Source organism: Perognathus longimembris, chromosome 4 (assembly GCF_023159225.1).
Source record: "Perognathus longimembris pacificus isolate PPM17 chromosome 4, ASM2315922v1, whole genome shotgun sequence".
Classification (NCBI taxonomy): domain Eukaryota; kingdom Metazoa; phylum Chordata; class Mammalia; order Rodentia; family Heteromyidae; genus Perognathus; species Perognathus longimembris.
This window is the reverse complement of record NC_063164.1, coordinates 6197672-6223600: the sequence shown is the minus strand read 5'-3', so window position 1 is coordinate 6223600 and position 25929 is coordinate 6197672. Positions and strand designations below refer to the sequence as shown.

The window sequence follows — 25929 nt, the reverse complement described above, 5'->3', positions numbered from 1 at the left end:
CGTGAGCTCCATTGATGGAGGGGGGGGGTCTTGCAAATCAGTCAGCTGCCCTGGGCTTTGGGGGGCGGGGGGCAGGGACATCCGTCCCCCTGTGACTGTGGGCAGCTCGTAGGAAGGACTGCCCGCCCCCCCCCCGGCCCCCTGAGGGGGGATTTGCGAGGCAGTTGCTCCAGTCTAAAGGGGGCCCCAGAGAGGTCAAGGCCTGAGGACCCGGGCAGGTGGGGGGGGGGGGGGGAGCCGGGTCCCAGGGACCTGCCGGGTGGGGCAAGAAGGGCTTTCGCGGGCACGCGGCACCTGCGTGTACCTCAGGAGCCGCGGGGGTGTGCACGCACACGAGCGTTACGGGGGGGTGTGTCCGAGTGCGCGTGTCTCCATGAGCACGTGGGGGGGGGTGTGGACGCGCATGCGCACGCGCGTCTGCGTGCGTGTGTTCCTGTGTGTGGGTCACACGCACGTGGCGGTGGTGTGTGTCGGGGGGCATCGGTGTGCACGTCTGGGAAAGAGACAGCACGGTGCCCATGCGTGCCTGGGTGCGGACGCAGGACACGGGGTGACCCTTGGGGGGCCCGGGCCAGCCCTGCACGCCCTGCCAGGCCGCCCTGCTTCAAACTCGCGACCCCTTGACCTCCGGCCTCTGGCGGGCCCCGCCGCCCGGCTCCGGTGCCCACACCGCCGGGGGTGTTCTCTCCACCCCTAGATCCCCGGGCTGGCACGGGAAGGGGGGGCTGGCAGCCCCAGACTTGGCGTCCCCCTTCCCAGGCCTCCCCCCCCCCCCCCACGCCACTCCTTCCTTCTTGGGTCTCAGCGGACGGCAGGACAGCCCCACTTGGCACAGCAGAGGTGCGCTCCTGGCACACCCGGGCTCGGGGTGACCCTCGGAACCGGGGTTCCTGAGCATGTCGGCTTCCTTTGAAGGACCAGCCTCAGACTCAGTCTCCCCTCCCCCCGCCCCCCCTCCCCCCACCGCAGAAGCCTGCTGCTTCCCTGGTGCTCCCCTCGGCGGTCTGCTGGTGGTAGCAGCAGCCTGGGGTGATGGCTACAGAGGCTCTCTCCATGGTGCTCTGCCCCCCCCCTCATGGAAGAAGGGGTGGTTGTGGAGAGGACGGCTTGCTTGTTCAATGAACCTCCGAATTCCTCTGTGAGTGTGTGTGTGTGCGTGTGTGTGCGTGTGTTGGTGCACTAACACTAGGGTTTGGACTCAGGGCCTTAGCTCCAGGTTGGCACCCTACCAACTTGAACCCCAGATCCACTTGTCACTCTCCCCCCCCCGCCCCCCCCCCAGTTCGTTGGGAATAGGAGTCTCACCGACTCCCCCGCCGGGCTGGCTTTGAATGGCCACCCTCAGATCCCAGCCTCCCGAGTGGCCCGGATGACAGGCGTGAGCTCGGACTCCGTTTGCTGGAGCCACTTAGAGTTGAGCAGCCGTCTCGGAGCTAGAGGGGCGCTGGGGGACCCCCGCCCGGAGCCTGAAGCTGGGTCTCCAGGGTCCCGGAGGCAGCCGTGGCTGGTGACGCCCTCCGGGGCGGTCAGAGGTCGCGGCAGGGCCTCCCCGGCTCTTCTCCACCCCTCACCCCGCGTCTCCTTTGGCTGCCATCTGTTTCGTCTGTCAAGTCGTCCTTCCTCAGCTCTCTCCTTCTGGGCACCCTGGCCCCCGGAGACGTTTCTCCATGCTGTCTTGGAAGGACCTCCATCCTCCCTTCCCCTCCCCCCTCCCCCCCTCCCGCCTCCTGCCTGGTTCAAGACCAGGCCCTGTTGTAAGAAGCCTCCTGGTTTAGCCTGGTGGAATTGTTGGGGCCTGGTCTTTGTCGCGACTGGGCATGGAGGGGTAGCCTGGCCCCGAAGTTGCCTGGGGCAGGCTGCTGCTGGAAGGGTGTTTGAATACGGACCCGACAGGAAGTCCTTCCAACTTCTGCCCACTTGTGGCTCGACCCCTCCGGATCCCAGTTTCTTATTTGATTTGTTTTTTTCAGTTTAACACGCTCTCCCAACTAGCTATTTGGGCTGGCATTTTGTTTGTTTCTTGATAATAGTGGTACTGGGGTTTGAACTCAGGGTTTTGTGCGTACTGGCAGACGTTCTAGCATTGATTGGAGCGATGACCTCTTTTTGCTTTTTAGTTTTCAAATAGGGACCTCTGGTTATAGAGCTTTGGATTTGTTTGTTTTGCTGGGGTGGGCCTTGTCAGTCCTCCTCTTTATGTCTCCCGCACAGCTGGGGTGACAGGCAGGAGCCCCTGATCCCAGCCCTGTGATATAGGCTTTGGGTGGGGTGGGGGGAACCCCAGGGTCCCCTTAAATCATAAAACTTCTCTATTTTCAAACTAGACACAATGGAAGCCATCTCACGCACTGAAAATGCTGTCTCCCCCTTCTCCAATCTCTCTCCACTCTTTTCCTTCTGAGCCTCCAGCTTAAAAGGAGAACCTGCCCCCAGGGAAAGGGGTCCCCTCAACCCTCCCCGCCCCCCCCGCCTTGGGTCCACGCCCCCCCCCCCCCGTGAGTGCCCTGGTCCCGCCCTGGTCCCCCCAACGCCGCTCTGTCCTGCGGGCGCCAGAGCTCTTCCCCACGCTTCCTCATCAGGAAATCAGGTGTCCACGCTTGTAAAACACCTTCCACTCCAGCTGGAGGCTGGTGGCTCACGCCTGTAATCCTCGCTCGGGAGACAGATCTGAGGATCAGGGTTCAAGGCCAGCCCAGGCAGGAAAGCCCATGAGACTCTCTTCAATTAACCCAAAGTGAAGCTGTGGTTAATGGTCAAGTGGCAGAGCTCAGCCTTGAACACAAAAGCTCAGGACAGCCCAGTCCCTAGGTTTAAGCCCAGAACGGGCACGTATGCGTGCCAGTAGGAGGGGGACCCACTGAGAGAAAGTTCTAGGCCCAGGGCACTGCTCCGTGGAATGACTGAGCTGGTTTGGCATGGGTGGAGGGGCCTCGCACTGTTCCTTGCCAGGCACACAGCTTCGGACACTAAAGGACAACTTGGGCTGGGCGCCTGTGGCTCGCGCCTACCGAGGCCGAGATCCGAGGCGCGCGTGTGATTCCACGCCGGCCTGGGCAGGCGGGTCCGTGAGGACCGACTTCCGCTCCTTCAAACACCCACTGCAGTGAGTTCACACGCACGAGCACCGCACCCGCCCCGGGCCGCTGCCCCCTCCCCTCCCCCCTCCCGCACAGCCCTCCCCCGCCCCCCCCCCCGCCAGCTGCTGCCCAGGTGCCTCCCATAGAGCCCCCTCCCCCCCACCCTCCAGATGTCCAGCATCTCCTGCACGCTTGCTGGGGTTGGGGTCACCAGCAGTCTGCAGTTTCCAAAGTGGGGGGCGGGGGCGGGGAGGGGGCCAGCAAGCAGAGGGGAGCACAGTGACCCCGGGGCTGGGTCCTCCTGCCCCTGCCCACCCACCCACCCACCCACCCACCCCACCTCCTGTGACCTCCTAAAGCCTGGGGGCGGCGACCGAAGCGGGGAGAGAGAATCGGCGGCCGATGCCACCTGCCAGGCCCGCGCTCGGCCTCCACCGTGCCGGGCGGATCGCAGCTCCTCAGAGCCGGGCGAAGGCGTGGGCCGGCCACGGACGCTGACCCACGGCCGCTACCGCGGGAGCCACGGCGGCCTTCCGACTTGCTGGCGGTTAACTGGAGATTAGCGTCACGGGAACTTCCCTGCCGGAGTTCCCGGCCTCAAATGGCAATCCTCAAGCTCAGCCTCCCGGGGAGCCCAGGTGCCGGGGGGTCACCCCAAAACGCCCACCAGAGAACACAATGACAGTGAAAGCCTAACCAGCCCCCCCATCTCTCTCCCTCTTCAACCCCCCCCCCACACACACACACTTGGGGACACCTGTATTATCATCCGTTTCCTTGTGTTGTCATAATTCCACACTGGCAAACTTGCTCTCAACTGACCAGATTCCATTGGCAAAACCCCAGGTGGCCTTGGGTGCGTGTGTGCGTGCGTGCGCGTGCTCTTACACACCCACCCCCACACACACACTCCCTCCGGGTTCTGATGCCCACCGTGCAGGGGATGCTCGTGTTTCCTATGCGTCATCTCACACCACGACGCGGGCAGGAAACTGAGGTCTCGAGGGGACAAGCCACCTGCCCCTTGTGACAGCCAGGAAGTACAGATCTCCCCCCCCAACCCCGCCAGAGCTCACAAGCCTTTCCTACCCACGGCTAGGTCCACCCTCAGCTGGAACCACAGAGACCCCCCCGCCGGGGAGGGGGAGAGAGGTCAGGGATGAGGCCAGTGGGCAAAGCTCCGCACAGTGCCGGGACAGGCCTTGGCCCTTCCTCAAGGTCACAGCGGAAGGGCAAAGGAGGAGAGAACCCCAAAGCCTGGGTGGTGCCAGGAGTGGTGATACATGCCTGTAATCCCAGCCCTGAGGAGGCTGGGGCAGGGGGCAGAGGGTTTGAGAACAGCCTGGGCTACATAGACAGACAGACACACACACACACACACACACACACACACACACACACACACACACACCCTCATAAAGGGGACCAGGTGAGCAGGCCTGAGCCGGGATTAAGGAGGGAGGAAATGCTCCGGGTCTGTGGGCTGTAGGCTGGGGCTTCATCCTCCCTCCGGAACTCCAGGGCTTCCCTCTGGAATTCTACCCAGAATCCTTCCTAGGTCCCTGATAGGAACTTGCAACATGGCAGAAAATTCCACTGCACTTTTTTTTTTTGTTTTGTTTTTCCTTCCTTTCCAAGGAGGTCTTGAACCCTAAGGGAAAGGTTGAAGGGGCTCTGCACACACTGCCGCAGACCCTGGGGACCCCGCAGGGCCTCTGGGACTCCCTGTGTACCCTGGAAAGTGGCACCCAGGAGAAGGGCTTGAGGCAAGGATCAGAAACTCTCCACAGCCAGCCAGGCCCGCCTCCCCGGGTTACCCTATGAACTGTGGAACCTCTCTTCTGGGATGACAGGTACTCCTTCCTACAGGAGCAATCACACTTCAAGCCTCTAAGAGGCAAGTGAGTCACCGGAGCTCAGGGCTCCAAGCCGCTGGGCTGGAGTAGCCTCTGGATGAAAGTGAGCTAGTCAGTGTGGAGATACGGCCGGGCACGGGTGACTCACACCTGCGAGGCTGAGGCCTGAGGATTGCAGTTTGAAGTCAGGAAGCCAGGCAGGAACGTTACCGACACTCATCTCCAATTAACCACCCAGAAAGCCACAAGTTGGAGCTGGGTGGCTCAAGTGTTAGTGTTAGCCTTGAGCAAAAAAAAAAAAACTGCTCCGGGACAGAGCCCAGGGCTCTAAGTCCAAACCCCAGGACCGACACCAAAAACATCAACAACAAAATATCTACCTATCCAGTCCTACTATTTCAAAAATACCCACAGGTGCCAGGCGCCGGTGGCTCACACGCCCGGAACCCTTGGCTGCTCGGGAGGCTGAGGATCCCGGTTCCAAGCCAGCCAAAGCAGGAAAGTCTGTGAGACTCTTATCTCCAATTAACCACCCCGGACTCTGGAAGTGGAGCTGTGGCTCAACTGGGAGAGGGCCAGCACCCCAGCCCCGAGTTCAAGTCCCCTAAGCAGATCTCGAGAGGAGGCAAACAGGCCTTTGCAGTGTGTGTGTGTGTGTGTGTGTGTGTGTGTGAGAGAGAGAGAGAGAGAGAGAGAGAGAGAGAGAGAGAGAGAGAGAGAGGACAGACAGACAGACAGACAGAGTTGCTGGGGGGCTTGGGTGGGTGGGGGGGAGGACCCGGGAGGCCCTCCGGGGCCCGGCCTGGGCCGGTCCTGCCCCCCCCCCCGGCCGCCCCGGCGCTCCCGGGAGCCGGCTCGGGGGACGGTGCGCCCCGGGCGGGCGCGGATGAGGTTCCGTCCCGCCGTCCGCCCGCCCGGATGAGCCCGACGACCGGGGCAGGAGGGAAGGGGCGGCCCCGTGGGCGTGGAGGTGGGCGGCGTCGGGGCCCGGGAAGCCCCTCGCTTCCCGCGGAGGTGAGCGAGCCCGGCGGCGGCGACCCCGGGCGGGCGGCCCCCCCGAGGGGTGGGGAGGAGCGCGGCGCAGGCCCGCGGCGCCGAAGGGGTTAACGCACCTGGGCCGCCGCCCCGGGCCCCGCCCCCGGGCCGGACCGCGAAAGCCGGGCGGGGTGGGGGGGCGCGGCCTGGCTCCCTCCCGCCGCCGCCCGGCTCCCGCCGCCCGCGCCGCCCCGCCGCCTCCCCGCCGCGCGCCCCGCTCCGCCGCCCGCCGCGCGCCCCGCTCCGCCGCCCCGGCCCGGGCCGCCATGTCTCTGTGGTGAGTGAGTGAGTGGGGGGCCCCCGGGCGGGGTGCGGGTGCGCGGGAGATGCCCGCCGTCTCGGGGGGCTCCGGGGTCCCCGCGCGCGGCGCCGGAGCCGCTGGTGGGCGGCGGGGGCTCGCGAGCCGGTGCGCCGCCCCTGGACGGCCGGCCGGGCTCGCAGATCCCGGTGGTGGTGGTGGTGGAGGGGGGGTGCCGCCGCGTCGGGGCGCTCCCTCCGGCCTCCCCTCCCCTCCCCGGCCCGCGGGACCCCCGCTCCGCCCCCCCCCCATCCCGGCTGGTCCTCCGGCAGGTGGGGCGGGCGGGCGCGGCGGCCCCGGGGGCGCGCACCCTGCGCCCCTCCCCGACCCCGACCCGACCCGACCGGGGCGCGGGGGCCGCGGGGCGGAGGCGGTGCCCCCCCACCCCGTGCCGGGCGTCAGCCCCGAGCGTCCACCCCAGAGCCCCCCAGAGCCCCCCAGAGCCCGGCGCCTGATGACCCGGGTCCCCCCGGCCGGCCCTGCCGCGCCCCTCCGCCGGCCCGCGGTTAGAGGGGGGCAGGCCCTAGCGAGGGGCCACTCCTGGGAAGAGCTCAGGTTTCCGCACGGGGTGCAGTGGGGTTGGCCCCGCAGCAGGTGCCCCCCCCCATCCAGGGTGGAAGGCTGGGGACCCCACTTCTCCTCCGGGGGGTGCCTTGGGTCAGGCTGGAGGCTGGCAGGCATCAGGCTTGCCATTTCCTGTGGAGACATCCCCCCCCCACCAGGCTGGGGTCCACTCCATTCCGTGACACCCCGAGTGCCAGCTCTGCCTCCTCCTAGTGGCCCTGGTTGAGCTGGGGGTGAAGCCATGGTGGGGAGGGGGGGGGGCGGGCAGGGTCTGTCTGTGTGCCCAGGGCCCTCGCCGCGTCTGCCCCATTCCGGGAAGATGTGGCTTGGTGAGGTGGCCCTGACTGTGTGTGATTGAGACATGGGGGGGGGGGGGGGGCTCGTCGTGCTTCTTGGGGTGGGGTGGGTGCGCTTGGGAGGAGAGAAAGCAGGAACTTCTTTTGGGCGCGTGCCTGTCCTGGGACCCGAAACCAGGGCCTGGGCGCCCTCGCTGCGCTGTTCCTCATGGTCAGCCCCGGACTCAGGGCCTGAGCGCTGTCCCTGGCTTCTTCCCGCTCAAGGCTAGCACTCTGCCACTTGAGCCACAGCGCCGCTTCCGGCCTTTTTCCTGTGTCTGGGGTGCTGAGGATTCGAACCCAGGGCTTCCTGCGTGCCAGGCGAGCGCTCTACCCGCCGAGCCACCTTCCCCGCCCTCCCCGGCTCCGGTGAGCGGCACGGTGCCATCTCTGGCTTTGTTTTTGGCCGGTCTCCCGGACTTGGCTGTCGGGGCATGGCTTCGAACACTCTGCCTTCAGGGTCTCAGCCCTCCGAGACTGGAGCGCTCCGACCCCCGTGGGGCTGTGGAACCCTCCGGGATGGACGGCAGGGCGCGCGGGCTCACCCTTCCCTCCCCCCCTAGGAAGAGGACCCTGTCCCGGAGCGCGTGCCTGGCGCTGGCCCTGCTGGTGGCGGTGACCGTGTTCCAGCGCGGCCTGGCCCCCGGGCAGCTGCTGCAGCAGCCATCGTCGCCCCCGGGGCCCGACGCCCCCCGGTCCCCTCCGAAGCCCAGCGGACGGCGGCTGAGCCCCGACGGCTTCTGGAAGGACCCCAAGGAGACGGGCGCAGCGGCGGTGGCGGCCCCCACGGACGAAGAGGCCCCCCCCGGAGGAGGAGGGCGGCCCCGGGCGTGGGACGTGACGGCCGCGAACTGCACGGCCAACACCAACCTGACGCGCCAGGCCTGGTTCCAGGGCCTGGAGCCGCACTTCCGCCAGTTCCTGACCTACCGCCACTGCCGCTACTTCCCCATGCTGCTGAACCACCCGGAGAAGTGCGCGGGCGGCGACGTGTACCTGCTGGTGGTGGTCAAGTCGGTGATCACGCAGCACGACCGCCGGGAGGCCATCCGGCAGACGTGGGGCCGCGAGCGCGCGTCGGCGGGCGCGGGCCGGGGCGCCGTGCGCACCCTGTTCCTGCTGGGCACCGCCTCCAAGCGGGAGGAGCGCGGCCACTACCAGCAGCTGCTGGCCTACGAGGACCGCGTGTACGGCGACATCCTGCAGTGGGACTTCCTCGACAGCTTCTTCAACCTGACCCTCAAGGAGGTGCACTTCCTCAAGTGGCTGGACATCTACTGCCCCCGCGTCCCCTTCGTCTTCAAGGGCGACGACGACGTCTTCGTGCACCCGGCCAACCTGCTGGAGTTCCTGGCCGACCGGCGCCCCGACGAGGACCTGTTCGTGGGCGACGTGCTGCGCCACGCGCGGCCCATCCGCCGCAAGGACAACAAGTACTACATCCCGCCCGTGCTGTACGGCAAGGCCAGCTACCCGCCCTACGCGGGCGGCGGCGGCTTCCTCATGGCCGGGGGCCTGGCCCGCCGCCTGCGCCGCGCCTGCGACACGCTGGAGCTCTACCCCATCGACGACGTGTTCCTGGGCATGTGCCTGGAGGTGCTGGGCGTGCAGCCCACGGCCCACGAGGGCTTCAAGACCTTCGGCATCTCCCGCGACCGCGGCAGCCGCATGAACCGGGAGCCCTGCTTCTACCGCGCCATGCTGGTGGTGCACAAGCTGCTGCCCGCCGAGCTGCTGGCCATGTGGGGCCTGGTGCACGGCAACCTCACCTGCGCGCGCCGCCTGCAGGTGCTCTGACCCGGCCCGCCCCGCGTGCCCCCCCCCGGGGGGGGGTGGAGGGGGGGGTGGGGGGGAGGGCAAGGCAGGGAGCTGGGCTCACTGAGGCCTACCCCCTCTCCAGGAACTGTCGCTCAGGTACCTGGGCCGGTTGGGCTCCCCCCCCCCCACCAGTGGGCCACCTCTGTCATCCACAAGGAGGTCTCTTCCTGTGACGTGACTCAGTTTCCCCCCCCCCCCCACACACACACACCAGGGCCAGGCCGCTCTTGCAGCAGGAGCTCAGGACCCCCCCGTGCAGGCTCACAGGGCCACCCCCCGCCCCGCGCCCCAGCCCCCCACCCCCCGGGGGAGGGGGTCTCCCGGGAGAGGGGTCCCTAGGGAGCCAGCCGCTCCCAGCTGCGCCCTCTCAGGTCCCGCAAGCGTGCCTGGCCACCCTCTCCATCTACCTCAGCGCGGGCTGCAAACCCCCCCCACCCCCCCCTCCCCCGCCTGACCCAGGCCAGAGCCCCACCCCCCCACCCGACCCCCACAAGTCCTGGTGCTGCCTTACCACAGCCCAAGCCCAGGGACACCCCCCCCAACCCCACCGTCTCCCCCTCCCCCAGGCCGGACCCCCGGTCAGAACCCGGCCTGCTCGGCCTACCCAGGCAGCGGGCGCTCCTTTATTACTGTGAAGTTTTATTTATGACCAGTGTGGAGAGAGGTGGGGGAGGGCGACCCCCCTGCCCTGCACTCGGGCGTCCTCACCCCCACACCAAGCACCCCTCGCCCTTTGTAGTGAACTCCACACGCCCCCCCCCCCCCCATCCCTGCCTCTCCAAGAGTGCCCAGGGGCTGAGTTAGCAGGCAGGGCCGGGCCTCCTGGCAAAGATGGAGGGATTTGTCTCTACTGTCTCCATTAAACAAGACTAGTTGCTGGAAATTTCTGAGGCAGCGGGTTCCTTGCTGGTCTTGCCTGCCGGGTTCACCAGGACGGCTTAGAAAGAGAGTAGGGGGACTCCGGTGGGAGAGGGGGGTACAACCAGGCAGGCACTGGACAGCTGAGGGCAAGGCCGGGCCGGGCCGGTCAGTTTCACTGGGCGGGACTGGGTGTGCGCGCTGATGCCCAGGTTGCCTAGCAACCTGGCAAACTGGACCAGTGGGGTCCCGGCTGGGAGTAGGAGCGACGCCCCGGCCAGGCCCTGGGCCTCGGCTGCTCAGGGCCCGAGCGTCGAAGGCAGAAGCTCTCCGCGTGCTCGCCCCACTCAGGGTCCCCCATCGCGGAAGCAGGAGTGTGGCACTGCAGGAGGCCAGAGAGAAGCAGCTCCGTACCCTGCACCCCTTCCCCAAGCCCGCGGGGCCCTGTGCACTGGGAGCCAGGAGGGCCTGTGCCCTGTCTCCTGGGCCCCGGCCAAAGGAACCCCTTCGCATGGTGGGTCCCCACAGCGGCCCTGGGCCTGCTGTGCACTGTGTCGTGAAGGAGGCGTGGACAGGTGCCCGTAGCGGCGAGAGGGACAGTCCTAGCTGGACACATACAAATCGCACCCGTGGCCAGCCACTGGCCACTCACCCCTGGAATCCGAGTTACCTAGGAGGCTGAGACCCGAGGATCGCGGTTTGAAGCCAGTGGCTGATGAACCAACGAAATGGCAGAAATAGAGGTGTGGCCCATGCGGTAAAAAGCCAAGCGAGAGAGCAAGGGGCTCAGAGTTCAAGCCCTCCGCGTACCAGCACAGCACGAGACAAGAAGAGTGTTTAACGATCTTGCCTCCGCTTGTCCCCCAGATTGCCCGTGCAAATGAGGGGTTGGCAGCGTGCTCCCAGTGTCCGGTCCCCGCAGCTCGCTGACAGAAGTCAGGCAGGGGCCCAAGCCGGACAGTTGCCTCTTACGCCGCCCGGCTCGGCCCGCGCCCCCCGCCAGCTTTTATTTTTTTTTTTGCCAGTCCTGGGCCTTGAACTCAGGGCCTGAGCACTGACCCTGGCTTCCTTTTGCTCAAGGCTAGCACTCTGCCACTTGAGCCACAGCTCCACTTCTGGCCGTTTTCTGTATATGTGGTGCTGGGGAATCGAACCCAGGGCCTCATGTATACGAGGCAAGCTCTCTTGCCACTAGGCCATATCCCCAGCCCCTGGAGGTAAGAGTCTTACAAGGGCTGGGATGTAGCTCAGTGGCAAAGCACATGTCTAGCAAGTGCAATGAACGTCCTGGGTTCCATTCCCCAGTACCAAAAAAGAAAAAAAAAATTGCCAACTTGCCTGCCTGAGCTGGCTTTGAACCGCAGTCCTCAGGCCTCAGCCTTCTGAGTAGGCTCACAGGCGTTGAGCCAGGGCCTGGGTGATAGTTCTATCTACATTCTTGCTTGCTGCCTGTGTAGGGTAGGACGCAGCAGAAGGGTCGCCTATGCTGCCCACAGCAACCCAAAAAAAGGCCGTTTTGGCAAGAGGATGACATCCAAGAGGGAACGTTCTGTGTTTGAAGCGTGCCTGGGCTAAGGGACTGGTTCTGTGACGTGAGGAATCGGGTGTGTGAGGCTCACTTCAGGGTAGAAAGGTGGGCCGGAGAGCCTGCCTCTGAGGGCTTTCCCATCACGCAGCGCCCCACAAGGCCAGCCTCGGGGGGTATCATTTCCTGGCCCTTGATACCAGTAAAGCCATTAGGAAGCCATTCTGTTTACTCGGCACGGCGGTAAGCATTAACATGTCTCATCGATATGATTCGAGCTCAGGGTACAAATACGTAGTTATATTCATCTCAGCTGGGCGTGATGGTCCACACCTGTAATCCCAGCACCAAGGGAGGAGGAGGCGGCAAGAAGATGTGGAGAGTTCGAGACCAGCTTGGGCTAACATAATTCAGGTCCATGTATGTGGTGAAACCATGTCACAATAATCAATAAATCTTCTGGTTGATTATTCCATTTCCTTCACCTTTGTTTTCATCTTGGAACCTATTCCCAAATTCCCCAAGACGAGCTGGGGTTGGGGGGGGGTGGGAATGGGGTGGAGGTGGGGGAGGGTTGGCTGCTATTCTCCCTGGCCCCACACAGGGGCGCCGCTGAGCACTGGCCAGCGGGGCCCGATGGGCTTCGGGTTTACCAAAGGCCCGGGGCTCCCTCGCCTGCCACCACGCCCAAGGGTCCCCTGAATTCCGAGGGGCCTGGGAAAGGGCAGCCTTTGTCCCCCAGTCCCTCACCCAGCTTTCCCGGGGCCGGGACGTCGGCTTGGCCACATTTGCATAACTAAAGACCACTCAGGGAATCCTCAACAAAGGAAGCCTGTTCCTAGGTGACTTATTAAGTTAAGGGGCGGGGAAGCTTCTGGAATTCCGATCAACACCGTGTTCAAGGGGGGGGGGACGGGGGGGGGGGGTGTCAAGGCCGCAGGGAAGGGTCACATAGCTACGGGGTGACAAGGCAAACCCCTCCCTGGGGGGGGGGGTCCGTCCCCGCATTGTCCTCGCTGTCGGTGTTTGTTGTTTTCATCTAAAAACCCTGGGAAGCAGACAAGATACTCCAGGAAGGACGGGGAATCTGCTGGGGGGGGGGGGGGGCGGCTGGCCACCTGGAGACCAGGGCTTTAAATACCCCCAGCCCCAAGTCCTGAGCTCCCACAAACACAACCACCTGTGCCGAATAAAGAGGTGGGGTGGTGGGGTGAAAGGCCAAGAAGGGTTAGGGGTCAGGGGCAGCCCCCCACTTCTCCGGGAGCTTGAGGTTTAAATAGAAGAATCAGGGCCGGAGGGGAGGGGGAGGCGTGCAGCGTGGAACAGCCCCCGTTTCTGGAGCAGCCCGGTTGGTTCTGGTTCTGGGAGGAATTCAGGGTTACCTTTCCTTGAAGGGGGGTGGGCCAGCTCCCAGGAAATCATTCCGTGCGCCTCCGGAGGTGCTGCCCTGCCGGGCTCGGCCTTCCCATGTTCTGGTGCTTTCTGTGGAGGATGTTACTGATGAGTTCTGTCCTGCCGGGAGCCCGGGGGATTGGAAAGTGACTACAGAGAGCGATGTAGGGCAAAGACATGGCGCGGGGCGGGGGGGGGGGGGGTGCCAAGCTTTCTTGTGGGGCAAAATCTAGGGCCCGGTGACTGCAGTGGCCACCCGGGTCATCTTAGCTACGCAGGAGGCTGAGATCTGAAGATCACGGTTCGAAGCCAGCCCAGCAGGAAGATCCCGAGACTCTTAACTACCCCAGCCACCCACCAAAAAGCTGGGGGTGGAGCTGTGGCCCAAGGGGTAGAGCTCTGAGCACCAAAGCTCCGCACGTGCGGCGGGCGTGCTCACACACACGGAGACGTCGGTGCAGAAGCGTACTTTAAGCACCGGGTGAAGAAAAGCTGGTGTTCCGCTGGGCACGAAGCTCCGTCGGAAGCGGTCAGCCCCCGGCCCCGTCCGTCCGCCGTCCTGGAGTTTGCTGCTTGTTTGAAAGCCTGGGGAACGGCTGACAGAGGGCTTTGCACTGGCTTCCCCCCTACGGTGGAAAAACCAGTTTGCCTTCCGTTTGCAATTCAATTCCGTCCTCAGTGCAAGTGTTTTGTGGGGCTCCTTCAGCCGCGGTTAGTGGGGTTTGGGAATGGAGGAGCCCCGGGGTCTGATTAACATAAATCTCTTAACACAGGCATCTCCTCCGGAGAACCCAATTTAACACGTATTAAAATCTACACAAGCTGGGGGTCAGCGGCTCGCACCCATAATCCCGGCTACTCGGAGGCTGAGATCTGAGGACTGAGGTTCAAAGCCCTCCAAGCTGAAAAGTTGGTGAGACTCTGGTCTCCGATTAACCCGCAAGAAGCTGAAGTGGAGGCCCAGCTCAAGAGACAGCGGCCTCAACAGAAAGCCCAGGCCCCGAGTTCAAGCCCCAGCACAGGTTGCACGCACACACAATCTCAGGGTAAACTTTACACTCACCCCAAGGGTGTTTCATGCCCTTCAAGGTGAGCAAACCAGGGCATAGATGCCCCCCCCCCGGGGAGCTTGGACCAAGACTGAGACTCACACCTATCATCCTAGTGACTCAGAGACTAAGATGTAAGGATCAGGGTTCAAAGCCAGCCTGGGCTGGCGGGAAAATCTATAGGAGACTTTTTTTTTTTTTTTTTTTTTTTTTTTTTGCCAGTCCTGGGCCTTGGACTCAGGGCCTGAGCACTGTCCCTGGCTTCTCTTTGCTCAAGGCTAGCACGCTGCCACCTGAGCCACAGCGCCACTTCCGCCTTTTTCTGCTTATGTGGTGCTGAGGAGTCGAACCCAGGGCTTCATGCATAAGCCACATTGCTAGCTAGCCCACATATAATCTTTTGAAAGAAAGAAAACATCAATTATTCCCAAAGGCAGAAATTGGACAGGCCATACTCTGGGTTCATGATACAATAAACCAGGAATTATGTGCAAAAGTACATCAAACAATGAAGTAACAGCAACCTGAGCCTTTTTCTTAAATAACTGTTGAGTCAAAGAGCAAATAAAAACCATGTTTGACTATTTTGAAGTCAGGTGTACCACATAATTACACAGAAGGGGACAATACCACATCATCAGGACTTCCAGCAGGTGTTAGGTTAGGTCGTGACCCTGCTGCTATGGCTACTGAACATAGGGAATGTCATAACTTTAAATACACCTATTGTTGCAAGAAAAAAAATACAAAAAAGTGAACTAATTTTCAACCTAACATTTCAAGAAAAGAAAAAAAAATTAGGACAGGCTGGGGATATGGCCTACTGGCAAAGAGTGCTTGCCTCGTAAACATGAGGCCCTGGGTTCAATTCCCCAGCACCACATATGCAGAAAACAGCCAGAAGTGGCGCTGTGGCTCAAGTGGCAGAGTGCTAGCCTTGAGCAAAAAGAAGCCAGGGACAGTGCTCAGGCCCTGAATCCAAGACCCAGGACTGGCAAAAAAAAAAAAAAAAATGTTTAGGGCTGGGGATATGGCCTAGTGGCAAGAGAGCTTGCCTCGTATACACGAGGCCCTGGGTTCGATTCCCCAGCACCACATATACAGAAAACGGCCAGAAGTGGCGCTGTGGCTCAAGTGGCCGAGTGCTAGCCTTGAGCAAAAGGAAGCCAGGGACAGTGCTCAGGCCCTGAGTCCAAGGCCCAGAACTGGCCAAAAAAAATTAGGACAGGAAAAGGAAATAATAAAGACAGAGGTCAAATTTAGTGCATTTCTTTTTTGGGTTGTTTTGTTTTTGATTTTTGGTCTGAATTTAATGAAGTTAATTGTGCGTGGGAGAGAGTAAGTACTGGAACTTGAACTCAGGGCCCTGCACTTTTGCTTGATTGTATTGGTCAAGTCTGGGGCTCTACCACGCGAGACACAGCTGTACTTCTGATGTTCTCATGATTTAACTGGAGATGGGTCTCTTAGATCTGTCTGTCCAGGCTGGATTCAAACCTACCTCGACCATCAGCCTCCTAAATAGGAACAGGCATGAGCCATTGGTGCCCAAACTTGAAAGGCGTTTTGTGATAGCTAGCTAGACCTAGGCCAGATTTCACCGAAGAGGGGAAAAGCCAGGTGCTGGGGGCTTATGTCTGCAATCCTAACTACTCAGGAGGCTGAGATCTGAGGAGTGCAGTTCAAAGCCAGCCCAGGTAGGAAAGTCTGTGAGACTCTTATGAATCCACTTAATCACCAAAAAGCTGGGAGTGATGTAATGAATGCATTTTAAAATTCAAAATTATAAAAACCTAACATAAATATGGAAAAGATTTCTAAGTCTTATGGAGTCATGGTTTAAATGGAAACAAAATTTTAAGTAAAGAAAAAGAAATAGGAAGTGGCGCTGTATCTCCCTCCAGTGGCAGAGCGCTAGCCAGGAGCTGAAGAGCTCAGGAACAGCGCCCAGGTCCAGAGTTGAAGTCCCATGAGTGACCAAAAGAAGAAAGAAAAGAAGTTGGTGCTGGGGCGAGCACGCCATCTTCCCAGCACAAGCAGGAGAATCCAGATCCGGGTTGTCCCAGCAGAAAGGGCTAGGTGTATCTATCTGGCAAGCGAAGGCCCAGAGTTCAAACCCCAATACTATGAAAGGACAGTGCATACAGCCCCTACGCGAGGGAGGACTGGAGTTAGCAAAGAATCGCGTCTGCAGTGTTTCCAGGGACCACGTGGCATTCCCAAACCTGCGCTAGGTGTAAGTTGCCAGAATCTTCTTCCATCCATGGATCTCCCAGCTCACTAGAACTTGGTTTCTGCAGGTCAACAGGTCCTGTCCATCCAGAGCCCGTGAAGGGCGGATCCAGCCTTCTCTGTCCAAGCTGTCTGCTTTCGAAAGATCTCCTCTTGCTCCTCTCCCTGGCTCCTCATTGTCGGGACTGACCTGGTCCTGAGGGTCTAGGCCCTCGTTGCTGGGATAGTTCCTCCCAGTTGGCACTCACGGGGTTTGAACTCAAGGCCCCGGGCACTGTCCCTGAGCATTTCTGCTCGAGGCTAGCACTCTACCACTTTGAGTCGCAGCACCACTTCCAGCATTTATTTGGCTGGTTAGAGTCTCTGGAGCCATGCTTCCAGCCTGGTTCTTTGGTGGTTAGTTGGGAGATAAAAGTTTTAGAGGGATTTTTCTGCCCGGATTGACTCTGAGCTGCAATACAAGGAGTCTTTGCCACAAAAGCCCTTTTTATTTCCAAATAAGCAACAAGGAGACCAATAGGAGTAGAGCTTACCTGCAACTTGTTAAGAATTGACCAACAAATACTTGCCAGAGTTCTGCAATGACAAAATTCAGTAGACGTGATAAGAGTTTTCAAACAGCAACTGATGAACACTTTAGAGTTCCTGGGGCTATTTTCTGTGACCTGAATTAACTCTCAGAAAACCTTTGAACTGACAAGTTTGTTTTGTGTTTTGCCAGTCCTGGGGCTTGAACTGCAGGGCCTGAGCACTGTCCCTGGCTGTCCCCCGGGAGTGGGGCTCGGACCTTGGCACCAAGATTTCTCTCTGTGAAGCCGGTGGCCTTTTGGAAAATCAGATCCGAGGGCCCGGCTAACTGCACCGGTCACTCACCCGGGTTGGAGGTTCAAATCAGCCCTTGTGGTGGTGGATGGAGTAGATTGCTGGGTCAGGAGAAAGTGACCTTGGTGGTCCTCTGGGTGAGCTTAGGACCAAGGAACAGGTCCCGGGAGGGAGGCAGGGCAGCTTGGAGTGGTAGAGCTCTAGCCTTGACAAAACAGCTCAGGGACAAAGAGGAGCCTTCCCCCAAACACGAGAGAAACAAGGGAGAAATGGAGACAAGACCTTCACACGTCGGGGCAGCCATTGCCCTACAGGAGGTTTGAGGTGCAAATTAAATGCTCCTATAGGCCTATCATCTTTTATCTGTAACACAACAGCGCCACCTACAGGTACCTCATGAGAAGGCAGCAGATCTGACACCTCCCCCCCCCCCGGGCATACAATGCAAAGGCCTAGAACAATCTACTCACCCAAACCAAAACTGCAAGGAAGGCGTACATACATACAACAAAATAAAATTTTGGATTGTTCTCTCTTCCCTCCCCCACTGGTCCTGGGGCTGGAACTCAGGGCCTGAGCACTGTCCCTGGCTTCTTTTTGCTCAAGGCTAGCACTCTACCACTTGAGCCACAGCGCCACCTCTGGCCATTTCCTGTGTATGTGGTGCTGAGGAATCAAACCCAGGGCCTTGTACCTGCTAGGTAAGCACTCTACCACTAAGCCACGTTCCCAGTCCCGGTTGTGGGCTTTCTTCATGGATGAATTCGGCAGTCCCTTGGCGGGACTAGTTTTAGCTGGCGTTGGTAGTACTATCTTCAGTTTCTCCGATGTGTCAGCTGCTGATGGCTGTTCCGGTCAGGATGCCCATTCCCGGTCCCGCGGTTATCACTAGTGTCCAACAGAGAAGGGATGGTCTCGGCTGAGTGCCGGGTATAGGATGTTTCTCCCTTTTCCCTGGCTATAAATCACCTGTGGGATGTTTTGCCCTGGCTGTCTGCTCTCTTCAGGGCCCAGCTGTGACCACTGAAGATTTCCTGTTCCCAGCCCTTTCTGCCTTCAGCCTCCCTGATACCACAAATGAACTCCCCTGCCTGAGAGGGTAGCCTACCCTCTACCCTGGGAGAGCTGGCCTGTCAGCTTCGCTTGCTTTCTTCTAGGAGACTATGTGTCTGTGTGGTTTCTGGTCTGGTGCTTACACTTGTAATCTTAGCTACCCAGGAGGCTGAGATCTGAGGCTCAGAGTTCAAAGCCAACCTAGGCAGTTAAGTCCAGGAAACTCATATCTCCAATAAACTACTCAGAAAAAGCTGGAAGAGGCGCTGTGGCTCAAGTGGTTGACTGCTAGCCTTGTGCAAAAGAAGCTCAAGAACAACGCCTAGGCCTTGAGTTCAAGCCCCAGAACCACAGTGCAGGCACGTGCGTGCGTGCACACACTTGCGCACTTGTGCACGCACACGCCCGCACACACACGCGGCCTCCTACGTTCATGGAGAGGTAGAATATTGTGAAAATGGCCATATTGCCAAAGGCAATCTACAAATTTAATGAATCCCCATCAAAATCCCAACAACATTCTCCACTGAGATGGAGAAAACAATCCAAAGCCTCCTATGAAACAAAGACCTCAAATAGGCAGGCCAATTTTAGGTTAGAAAAAAAAAAAAGCAACGCTGAGGATATCAAGATCCCAGACCCCCAGACCACAAGATGTAGTACAGCGCTGTCATAACAAAAACGCTTGGTACTGGCACAAAAACAGGCCTGAAAATCAGTGCAAGAGACTAGAAGACCCAGAAATAAAGCCATATACTTACAATGATCTTATATTTGACAAGGGAGCCAAAGATACACTGTGGGGAAAAAGATAGCCTCTTCAATAATCGGTGTTGGGAAAACTGAGCACTTATGTGTAGAACCCTAAAAGTGGATCCCCGTTGGTCACTAATATCAACTCAAAGTGGATCAAAGATGAAACTGCAGCAGCAGAAACACTAGAACTCATAGGCAGGAACTTCCTGAAGAGTTCCAGGGCAACAGCAGAGAGGAGAGAGACTTGACATATGGGATTACATCAAAACAGAACAGTTACTAAACTGGAAAGACAGCCAGCAGACGGAGACAAGATTCTTACCAGAAATGCATCCAAGACCTAATATTCAAAACATACAAGGAGGGCTGGGGATATGGCCTAGTGGCAAGAGAGCTTGCCTCGTATACATGAGGCCCTGGGTTCGATTCCCCAGCACCACATATACAGGAAACGGCCAGAAGTGGCGCTGTGGCTCAAGTGGCAGAGTGCTAGCCTTGAGCAGGAAGAAGCCAGGGACAGTGCTCAGGCCCTGAGTCCAAGGCCCAGGACTGGCCAAAAAAAAAACCCAAAAACAAACAATACAAGGAGCTCAAGAAACAAACCCCTTCCAAAGCTAGCAAACCAATCACTAAATAGGCAAAGGGGCCAAGGAGAGACTTCTCAGGGAAAGAGGTAGGAAGAGCAAAGAAACACACGAGGAAATGGCTCAATATGCCTGGCCACAAAGGAAATGGCAACCAAAACAACCCTGAGATTCCAGCTCACCAGGCCAAGATGGAGGAGGAGCTGAACAGCAAAGGCTGGAGGGGATGTGGGGAAAGGAGCCGGCCGCACGGCTGGCGGGAAGGTCGCCGGACAGCAGTAAATACTCCTCGCAAAACCAACCAGGTCTTCCCTACGACCCAGCCGCAGCTACCTAGAGAACACCACAAGCCACAATGCCACCAAGTCACTGGTCCCCTGCTGCACTCATCACAACGGCCAAGTTCAGGAGGCGGCCCCACAACAGGTGAGTGGATCAAAAACAACGGGGTACTAGCCAGGCCCCCGCGGCTCACGCCGGTAATCCCAGCTACTCCCGACGCTGAGATCTGAGGATTGCAACGCGAAGCCAATCCAGGCAGAACAGTCCCAGCGAGACGCCCCTCAAAACCAGGAAGTGGTGTGGTGGCTCAAAGCGGTACAGTGCTAGCCTTGAGCCCAAAGATCAGGGATAGCACTCAGGCCCCGAGTTCAAACCCCACGACTGAAAAAAAAAAAGTGGTACTTATGATGGAATTTTACTTGTCCATTAGAATGAGATTTCTGTCATTTAGAGAGAGATAGATGGACCTAGAACAAATCAGGGTGGGGCAAGCCAAGCTCAGAGAGACAAAAGGCACTGTTTTCACAGACAAAAGCTAGATCTAAAACACACCAGAGGTGTGATAAATTATACAGGACTCTAGGCATTTACACACAAGCAGCGCCAGTAAAGGAGGATGGATACTCTTGAGGAACCCAGTGACATAAGGCCCCTGAACATTTAGAATACTATTTATCCAAATGAATTCCAGGAAATAAAAGTAACATGATTTTTTCCCCCTAGCTACTCAGGAGGCTTAGATCTGACAATCCACAGTTCAAAGCCAGCCCAGGCAAGAAAGTCCATGAGACTCTTGTATAAGCTACCGAAAACCAGAAAGTCAAGTAGCGCTGTGGCCAAAGTGGTAGAGTGCTTATCTTTGAGCACAAAGAGGCTCAGGGACAGCACCCAGGCCTTGAGTTCAAGCCCCAGCACTGGCAAAAAAAAGGAAGGGGGATTTTTCATCATTGCTGTTTGTTTTGCTTTTTTTTTTGGCCAGTCCTGGGCCTTGGACTCCGGGCCTGAGCACTGTCCCTGGCTTCTTCCCGCTCAAGGCTAGCACTCCGCCACTTGAGCCACAGCGCCGCTTCTGGCCGTTTTCTGTATATGTGGTGCTGGGGAATCGAACCTAGGGCCTCGTGTATCCGAGGCAGGCACTCTTGCCACTAGGCTATATCCCCAGCCCTATGTTTTGCTTTTGTTTTGTTCTTTTTTGTCTTTTGGTGGGAGTAGTGGAGGGTGCAGAAATGGAGGAAGGATGAACAAATACGGCATGGAACTCAGTAGACACAATGTGGAAAATGAACTAGCTATATAGCTTGTGAGCCAGGACAAGGGGGGAGGGGGAGGAACTGGGAAATCGAAGCAGTGACACTGCTCCAAAAAGAAATACACTCACTGCCTGACTTACGAAACAGCTTACCAATACTAAAATTAGACTCAGTGGCTCTTACCTGGAATCCTAGCAAATGGGCTGAGAGCATGTTTGAATGCCTGCCTAAAAAAGTCCAAGGCAGCAGCGAGGATTTCCGGCATGACCCACAGGCGCCCAGCTAACTTAATGTTTTTTGCATAGTTTACATTGAGCTCTATGCTGATTTTTTTTAGCACAATTGTTTCCCTCAGTGAAAATTTAGCCACCACATCTATAGATGTGCTTTTACACAAAGCAGGTCCTTTTGCTTGGCTGTCATCAAATTTAGGTGTTCCCCACCTTTTCAGAGTGATCTTTGACCCCATTCATTCCCTTCTTGAACTGTTACGTACATTAGACAGCTTCACTGACTGTTCCTCCAAGCTGGTTTTTGTTTGGGGGGGATGGATGATAGGGCTTGAACTCAAGACCCCAGGATTAAGCGTCTTTCATTCAAGGCTAGTGCTCTACCCTTTGGGCTGCATCTCAACTTCTGGCGTCTTGGGCTCTCCTGCCAGGCTGCTTTACTCAGATCTCAGCCTCCTGAGAAGCTAGGATTACAGGTGTGAATATTGGCGTTCAGCCCTGCTAAAGCTGATACTTCCTGCTGCTCCTTCTCTAGTTGATTCTTCTAAGTGGTCCTCATAACATTTCAAGTAATTTATCCCTCAGTTCTAGCATTTCCATTTGGAGAGTTTCCATCTCTCTATAACTCTCCCAATTCTCCATTCAATATCTCAGTGTTATACAAATTGCTTAATATATCCCCGCTGATGATAATGGTGCATGTGTGAGCATGCATACCTGTATTGGGACTTTTGACTCAAGGATGACACTTGAGCCACAGGTATGAGCTATTGGCATCTTAAGATTCAAGTTCTTGGGTATAAATTTCCAAACGAACAGCCAGACTTCCGTCCCTCACTGGTGTTTGTTATAGGCACTTGGAGCTTGCGAGTTTATCCTGTTTTGACGTGACAGCTCACCTTTAGTCCCAGTGTGTAACTCTTGCAATCCTTCAGTGAGTTTATCAAGTGCCCACCACTGGGCAGAACTCTTAAGCTCAGGCAGCTGAGACCCTTAGCTAGCAGTGGCTTCCCGGAATCTTGCCACACATGGGTGCAACTTAGAAATGACTACAAAGCAAAAGGCAACTTTTTCCTGGTTTCTTGCTTCCTTCTGTCTCTCCATGTTCCTGACTTCCCAAAACATTCAAACTGTACTTAGACTCCTTAATACCTTTCTACCCCCCACGAAGTCGAAGGAAAGGCCAAATTTGCACACCCAGACAGCTACCGCTCCAGCTGCACCTGGAGACCACTCTCTACAAGTCATTGTCTCTCCACAAGCCAGGGCTCATGCCTGGTAGTAGGAAAGGTTCATAAGGGCTGACTATGGCCTCATGGTAGAGTGTTCGCCTCCCATAAATGAAGCCCGGGGTTCGATTCCTCAGCACCACATATATAGAAGTCAGAAGTGGCACCGTGGCTTCAAGTGGCCGAGTACTAGCCTTGAGCAAAAAGAAGACAGTGCTCAACCCCAGGACTGGCAAGAAAAAAGCTTTTTAGGTCAACTGGCAGAACACACCATCAGATACCCATGTATGCCCATAAAATACCACAAGGCCATTTTGTTACTTCAACTATATCAAACTAATACACTCAGGAGCACATTTGTCTTGGTCTTGAACTCAGGGCCTGGGTGCTATCCCTGAGTTCTCTGGCCCAAGGCCAGTACTGTACAACTTTGACCCACAGCTCCACTTGATCTTCTTAGTGGTTACATCAAGAGAGGTCAAACTCTCCTGCTCAGGCTAGCTTGATACTCGAATCTCATCATCTGGAGTAGGCAGGGTCACAGGCCTGAGCCACATTTGTAATCCTGTCAGATGTTTTAATTCTGCAAGTCTCGATAAAATATTTGAAGAGCTTCTGTGGCATTTTTTTTTTTTTTTGCCAGTCCTGGGCCTTGGACTCAGGGCCTGAGCACTGTCCCTGGGTTCTCTTTGCTCAAGGCTAGCACGCTGCCACTTGAGCCACAGCGCCCCTTCTGGCCGTTTTCCATATATGTGGTGCTGGGGAATCAAACCTAGGGCTTCATGTATATGAGGCAAGCACTCTTGCCACTAGGCCATATTCCCAGCCCTTCTGATTGAGATCTCATGTACAATCTGCTGTGCACTCACTGAACTACAGTCCAACCCAAGAACCTTTTTGTGCTGTGATTCGGGGTGGAACTTGGGGTCTGCACTTTTGCTGAGCAGTCTTCCCCTTCAAAGCTAGCACTCTTATCATTTGAGCCACTGCACTACTTCTGGCTGTTCTAAACGTGAACTGTACCCAGGCCTTGGCTAGTTTCAAACTGTGATCCTCAGATGTCAGCCTGGAGCACCTAGGATTACAGATGAGCCACCACCATCCCCAGAACCTTGCAAAATAAAATTTGGTTTCCTGGGCTACAAAAATTACTTTGAGGACTAGAAACACATGTCAGTGATTGCCCACTGAGTGAGAACAGGGGTTGGACTCAAAGCTGGGCAGGGCCACACCCAACTCAAGGCCATAAACGTCTCAAGCAAACCACATGGTGTTAAAAAAAAAAAACACCCTTGGAAACATTCCTAAGATTCAGTTCCAGACACCCAGAGGAATCCTTATAGTCACAAAATGGCAGTTATTTTAAACAATGTCAAGAACTGTCACCAGCAATCTGATGTATTCAGATTGGAATTTGCAATCTGGGCAGAAGTCTCACAGACCATACCTCAAAGCCTACACGAGTTGATTTTGCATGCTGGTCTTAGGGCCTGCACAATTCCTCACCTATCATGGGAGCTATTCCAGAGAACCCCACAACAGGGCCAAGTAGGAGTCAGTTGCCCTTTATGTAAACCTTGACATACAGGGCCCATTATTTGAGCTTCATGGGCTTTTCTCCCAGGGCTGTCTTCAAACCACGATCCTGACACCTCAGTGTAGCTAGGGTGATATGTGAACCACCAGCAACACACTTCCTGGCCATCTCTAGACTCCAACACCCTTTATGAGCGGGGCGGGGGGGGGGGAGCGCCAAGAAAATTAACTTGGAGAGCGGTACAGGTTCTGGGACAGTCTTTGGGGGAAAAGCTTTGCTTAAAGATTTGAAATACAGAAACTGGATAATTGCTGAGACATGAGGATAATAGTCTGAAGCCAGGTAGAGCAGGACTGCACACAAGTGGGACTGTGGCTCAACTGGCAGAACACTATGTTCAGAGATGGCTCTTAGGCATGAGTTCAAGCCCAAGGACCAGTACTCCATCAATATTCCATTCAGCTTCCTGCAGATTCCCAGCCTCACCCCTTCAACTGAAGGGAGCTTGGAGGCACACTGGCCCTTAGCCCAGTTTACCTCTTGGTCAGTCCCCACACAGTATGGACTCTTGCTGCCACCTGCTGGAAGAACAAGAGAAGGGGTGACAACCATTTCCTTAAAGGAAGTACTTCTAAAATGGCTGGACACCAGAGGCCAGGACAAGTAGGATTCCAACCTGTCACTGCAAGTCCAGCAGATGTCCTCCTGGAGCAATGGGTTGGACCTGGCACATGCTGGACACCAACACGGGGGGCTGAGGCAGGCGGCCAAGCAAGCTTTGCCAGACACCCGTGGCAGCTACTCAAGAGGCCAAGACCTGAGGTTTATTTGCTCAGCAACCCTCCCCACCCCAATAAAACCAGAACTGGGAAATATGTTCAGCAGTGAGTGAAAAAGTTGTGTGTGGGCTTGTTTCTGCAATTAACCAATGTGGTAGTGGCTTGAAGTGGTAGAGCCCTAGCCTTCAGCAGAACCCAGGCACTGAGCTCAAGCACAAGTGCCTTGAGCAAGAGGCAACAGAAGCCAAGGACAAGCTGAAATCTCAGCACCCACACAACAGCAGGGGACAATTTTAACAGCCTCCTTAGGTTGAGGCCTGAGCAAATTAGCAGCATCAACTACATTGAATGGCAGTAATGGCAGTGCTACAAACCTTTGGCTTAAGTGATGCTCTTTGGCTCATTGGGTGGAGGGGAGGTCAATCAGACTTACTGTGGTGCACACTTTATGGTCACTTTGGGGCAGATACATGGCTGTATAGTAGCATAGCAGTAGTAGTGGTAAGAGTACTGGCAAAGTGTTCACATGACTCATGGCACAGCCATGAGATCCTTGATAGGCTTTCACTAGTAGAGGCCACCAATGACTGCCTGCCCTTAGGCTAAGCCCTCCCTCCCCTCGGCTCACTGTCCTGCTAGGATGGTCGTTAAGAGCCATGGAAGTGGACAGGCAGTACTTTCTCAACTCTGCAAAACCACCAGATTAAAACCAAATTAGCCACCTATGCTAAGGTTGTGTTTCACATTTTTAACTATCCTACTTTATAAATTTGGTATGTTTATTCATCTGCTACATTACTTTCAGGCTGCTGTGTTACAAGTACAAGGCAGCCTGTCACCAAACCTACAACGTGCCAAAAATCCACTGAAATTACTTTTGCAGTGGCTTGAGTCTTGTTTTCTTTCTTCTTGGGCTAGGTGGAGGCTCTTGAGCCTGATGACAATGTTCACTGGAACGGACCATAGAGCCATGCTGCTATTGAGACCATAGTCTTGTCTGGGCTGACTTGGAACCTTGATCCCAGTAGCTAGAATGACAGACAAGGGCAGCAGGTGCCACTGTACTTGGATAATGGGTGAAAAGGGATCTCGTGTGGATAACCAGGACAGACTCACGTGGCTCCCAATCTCAGCCTCCAAACCAGGACTGTGTGCACCACCAGCAGGCAGTACTTAGTGAAAGAAGCACCACTGCAGGCCCATTATGCAGTGCCTGGTTGTCAGGCCCCACACCAGCATAATAGCAGAACTCTCATGGACACGTGGACGCTAAGTGCAGCAGTCTTCCATTGAGCCAGCACACTGGGGGGCAGTATCTGAGGTGGTCAGAGCAGCAGATCAGGCTTTGCCACATTCCTCAAGAAGTGT

General features: G+C 57.1%; 1 protein-coding gene across 1 annotated transcript; it reads left to right on the top strand.

Moving 5' to 3' along the window:
* Positions 1–7684: 7684 nt before the first annotated feature.
* Positions 7685–8962, top strand: LOC125350821 (UDP-GlcNAc:betaGal beta-1,3-N-acetylglucosaminyltransferase 7-like). The gene has a single exon (XM_048345720.1). The coding sequence runs from the start codon at positions 7685–7687 to the stop codon at positions 8960–8962; it is 1278 nt and encodes a 425-aa protein (XP_048201677.1).
* The last annotated feature ends 16967 nt before the right edge of the window (positions 8963–25929 follow it).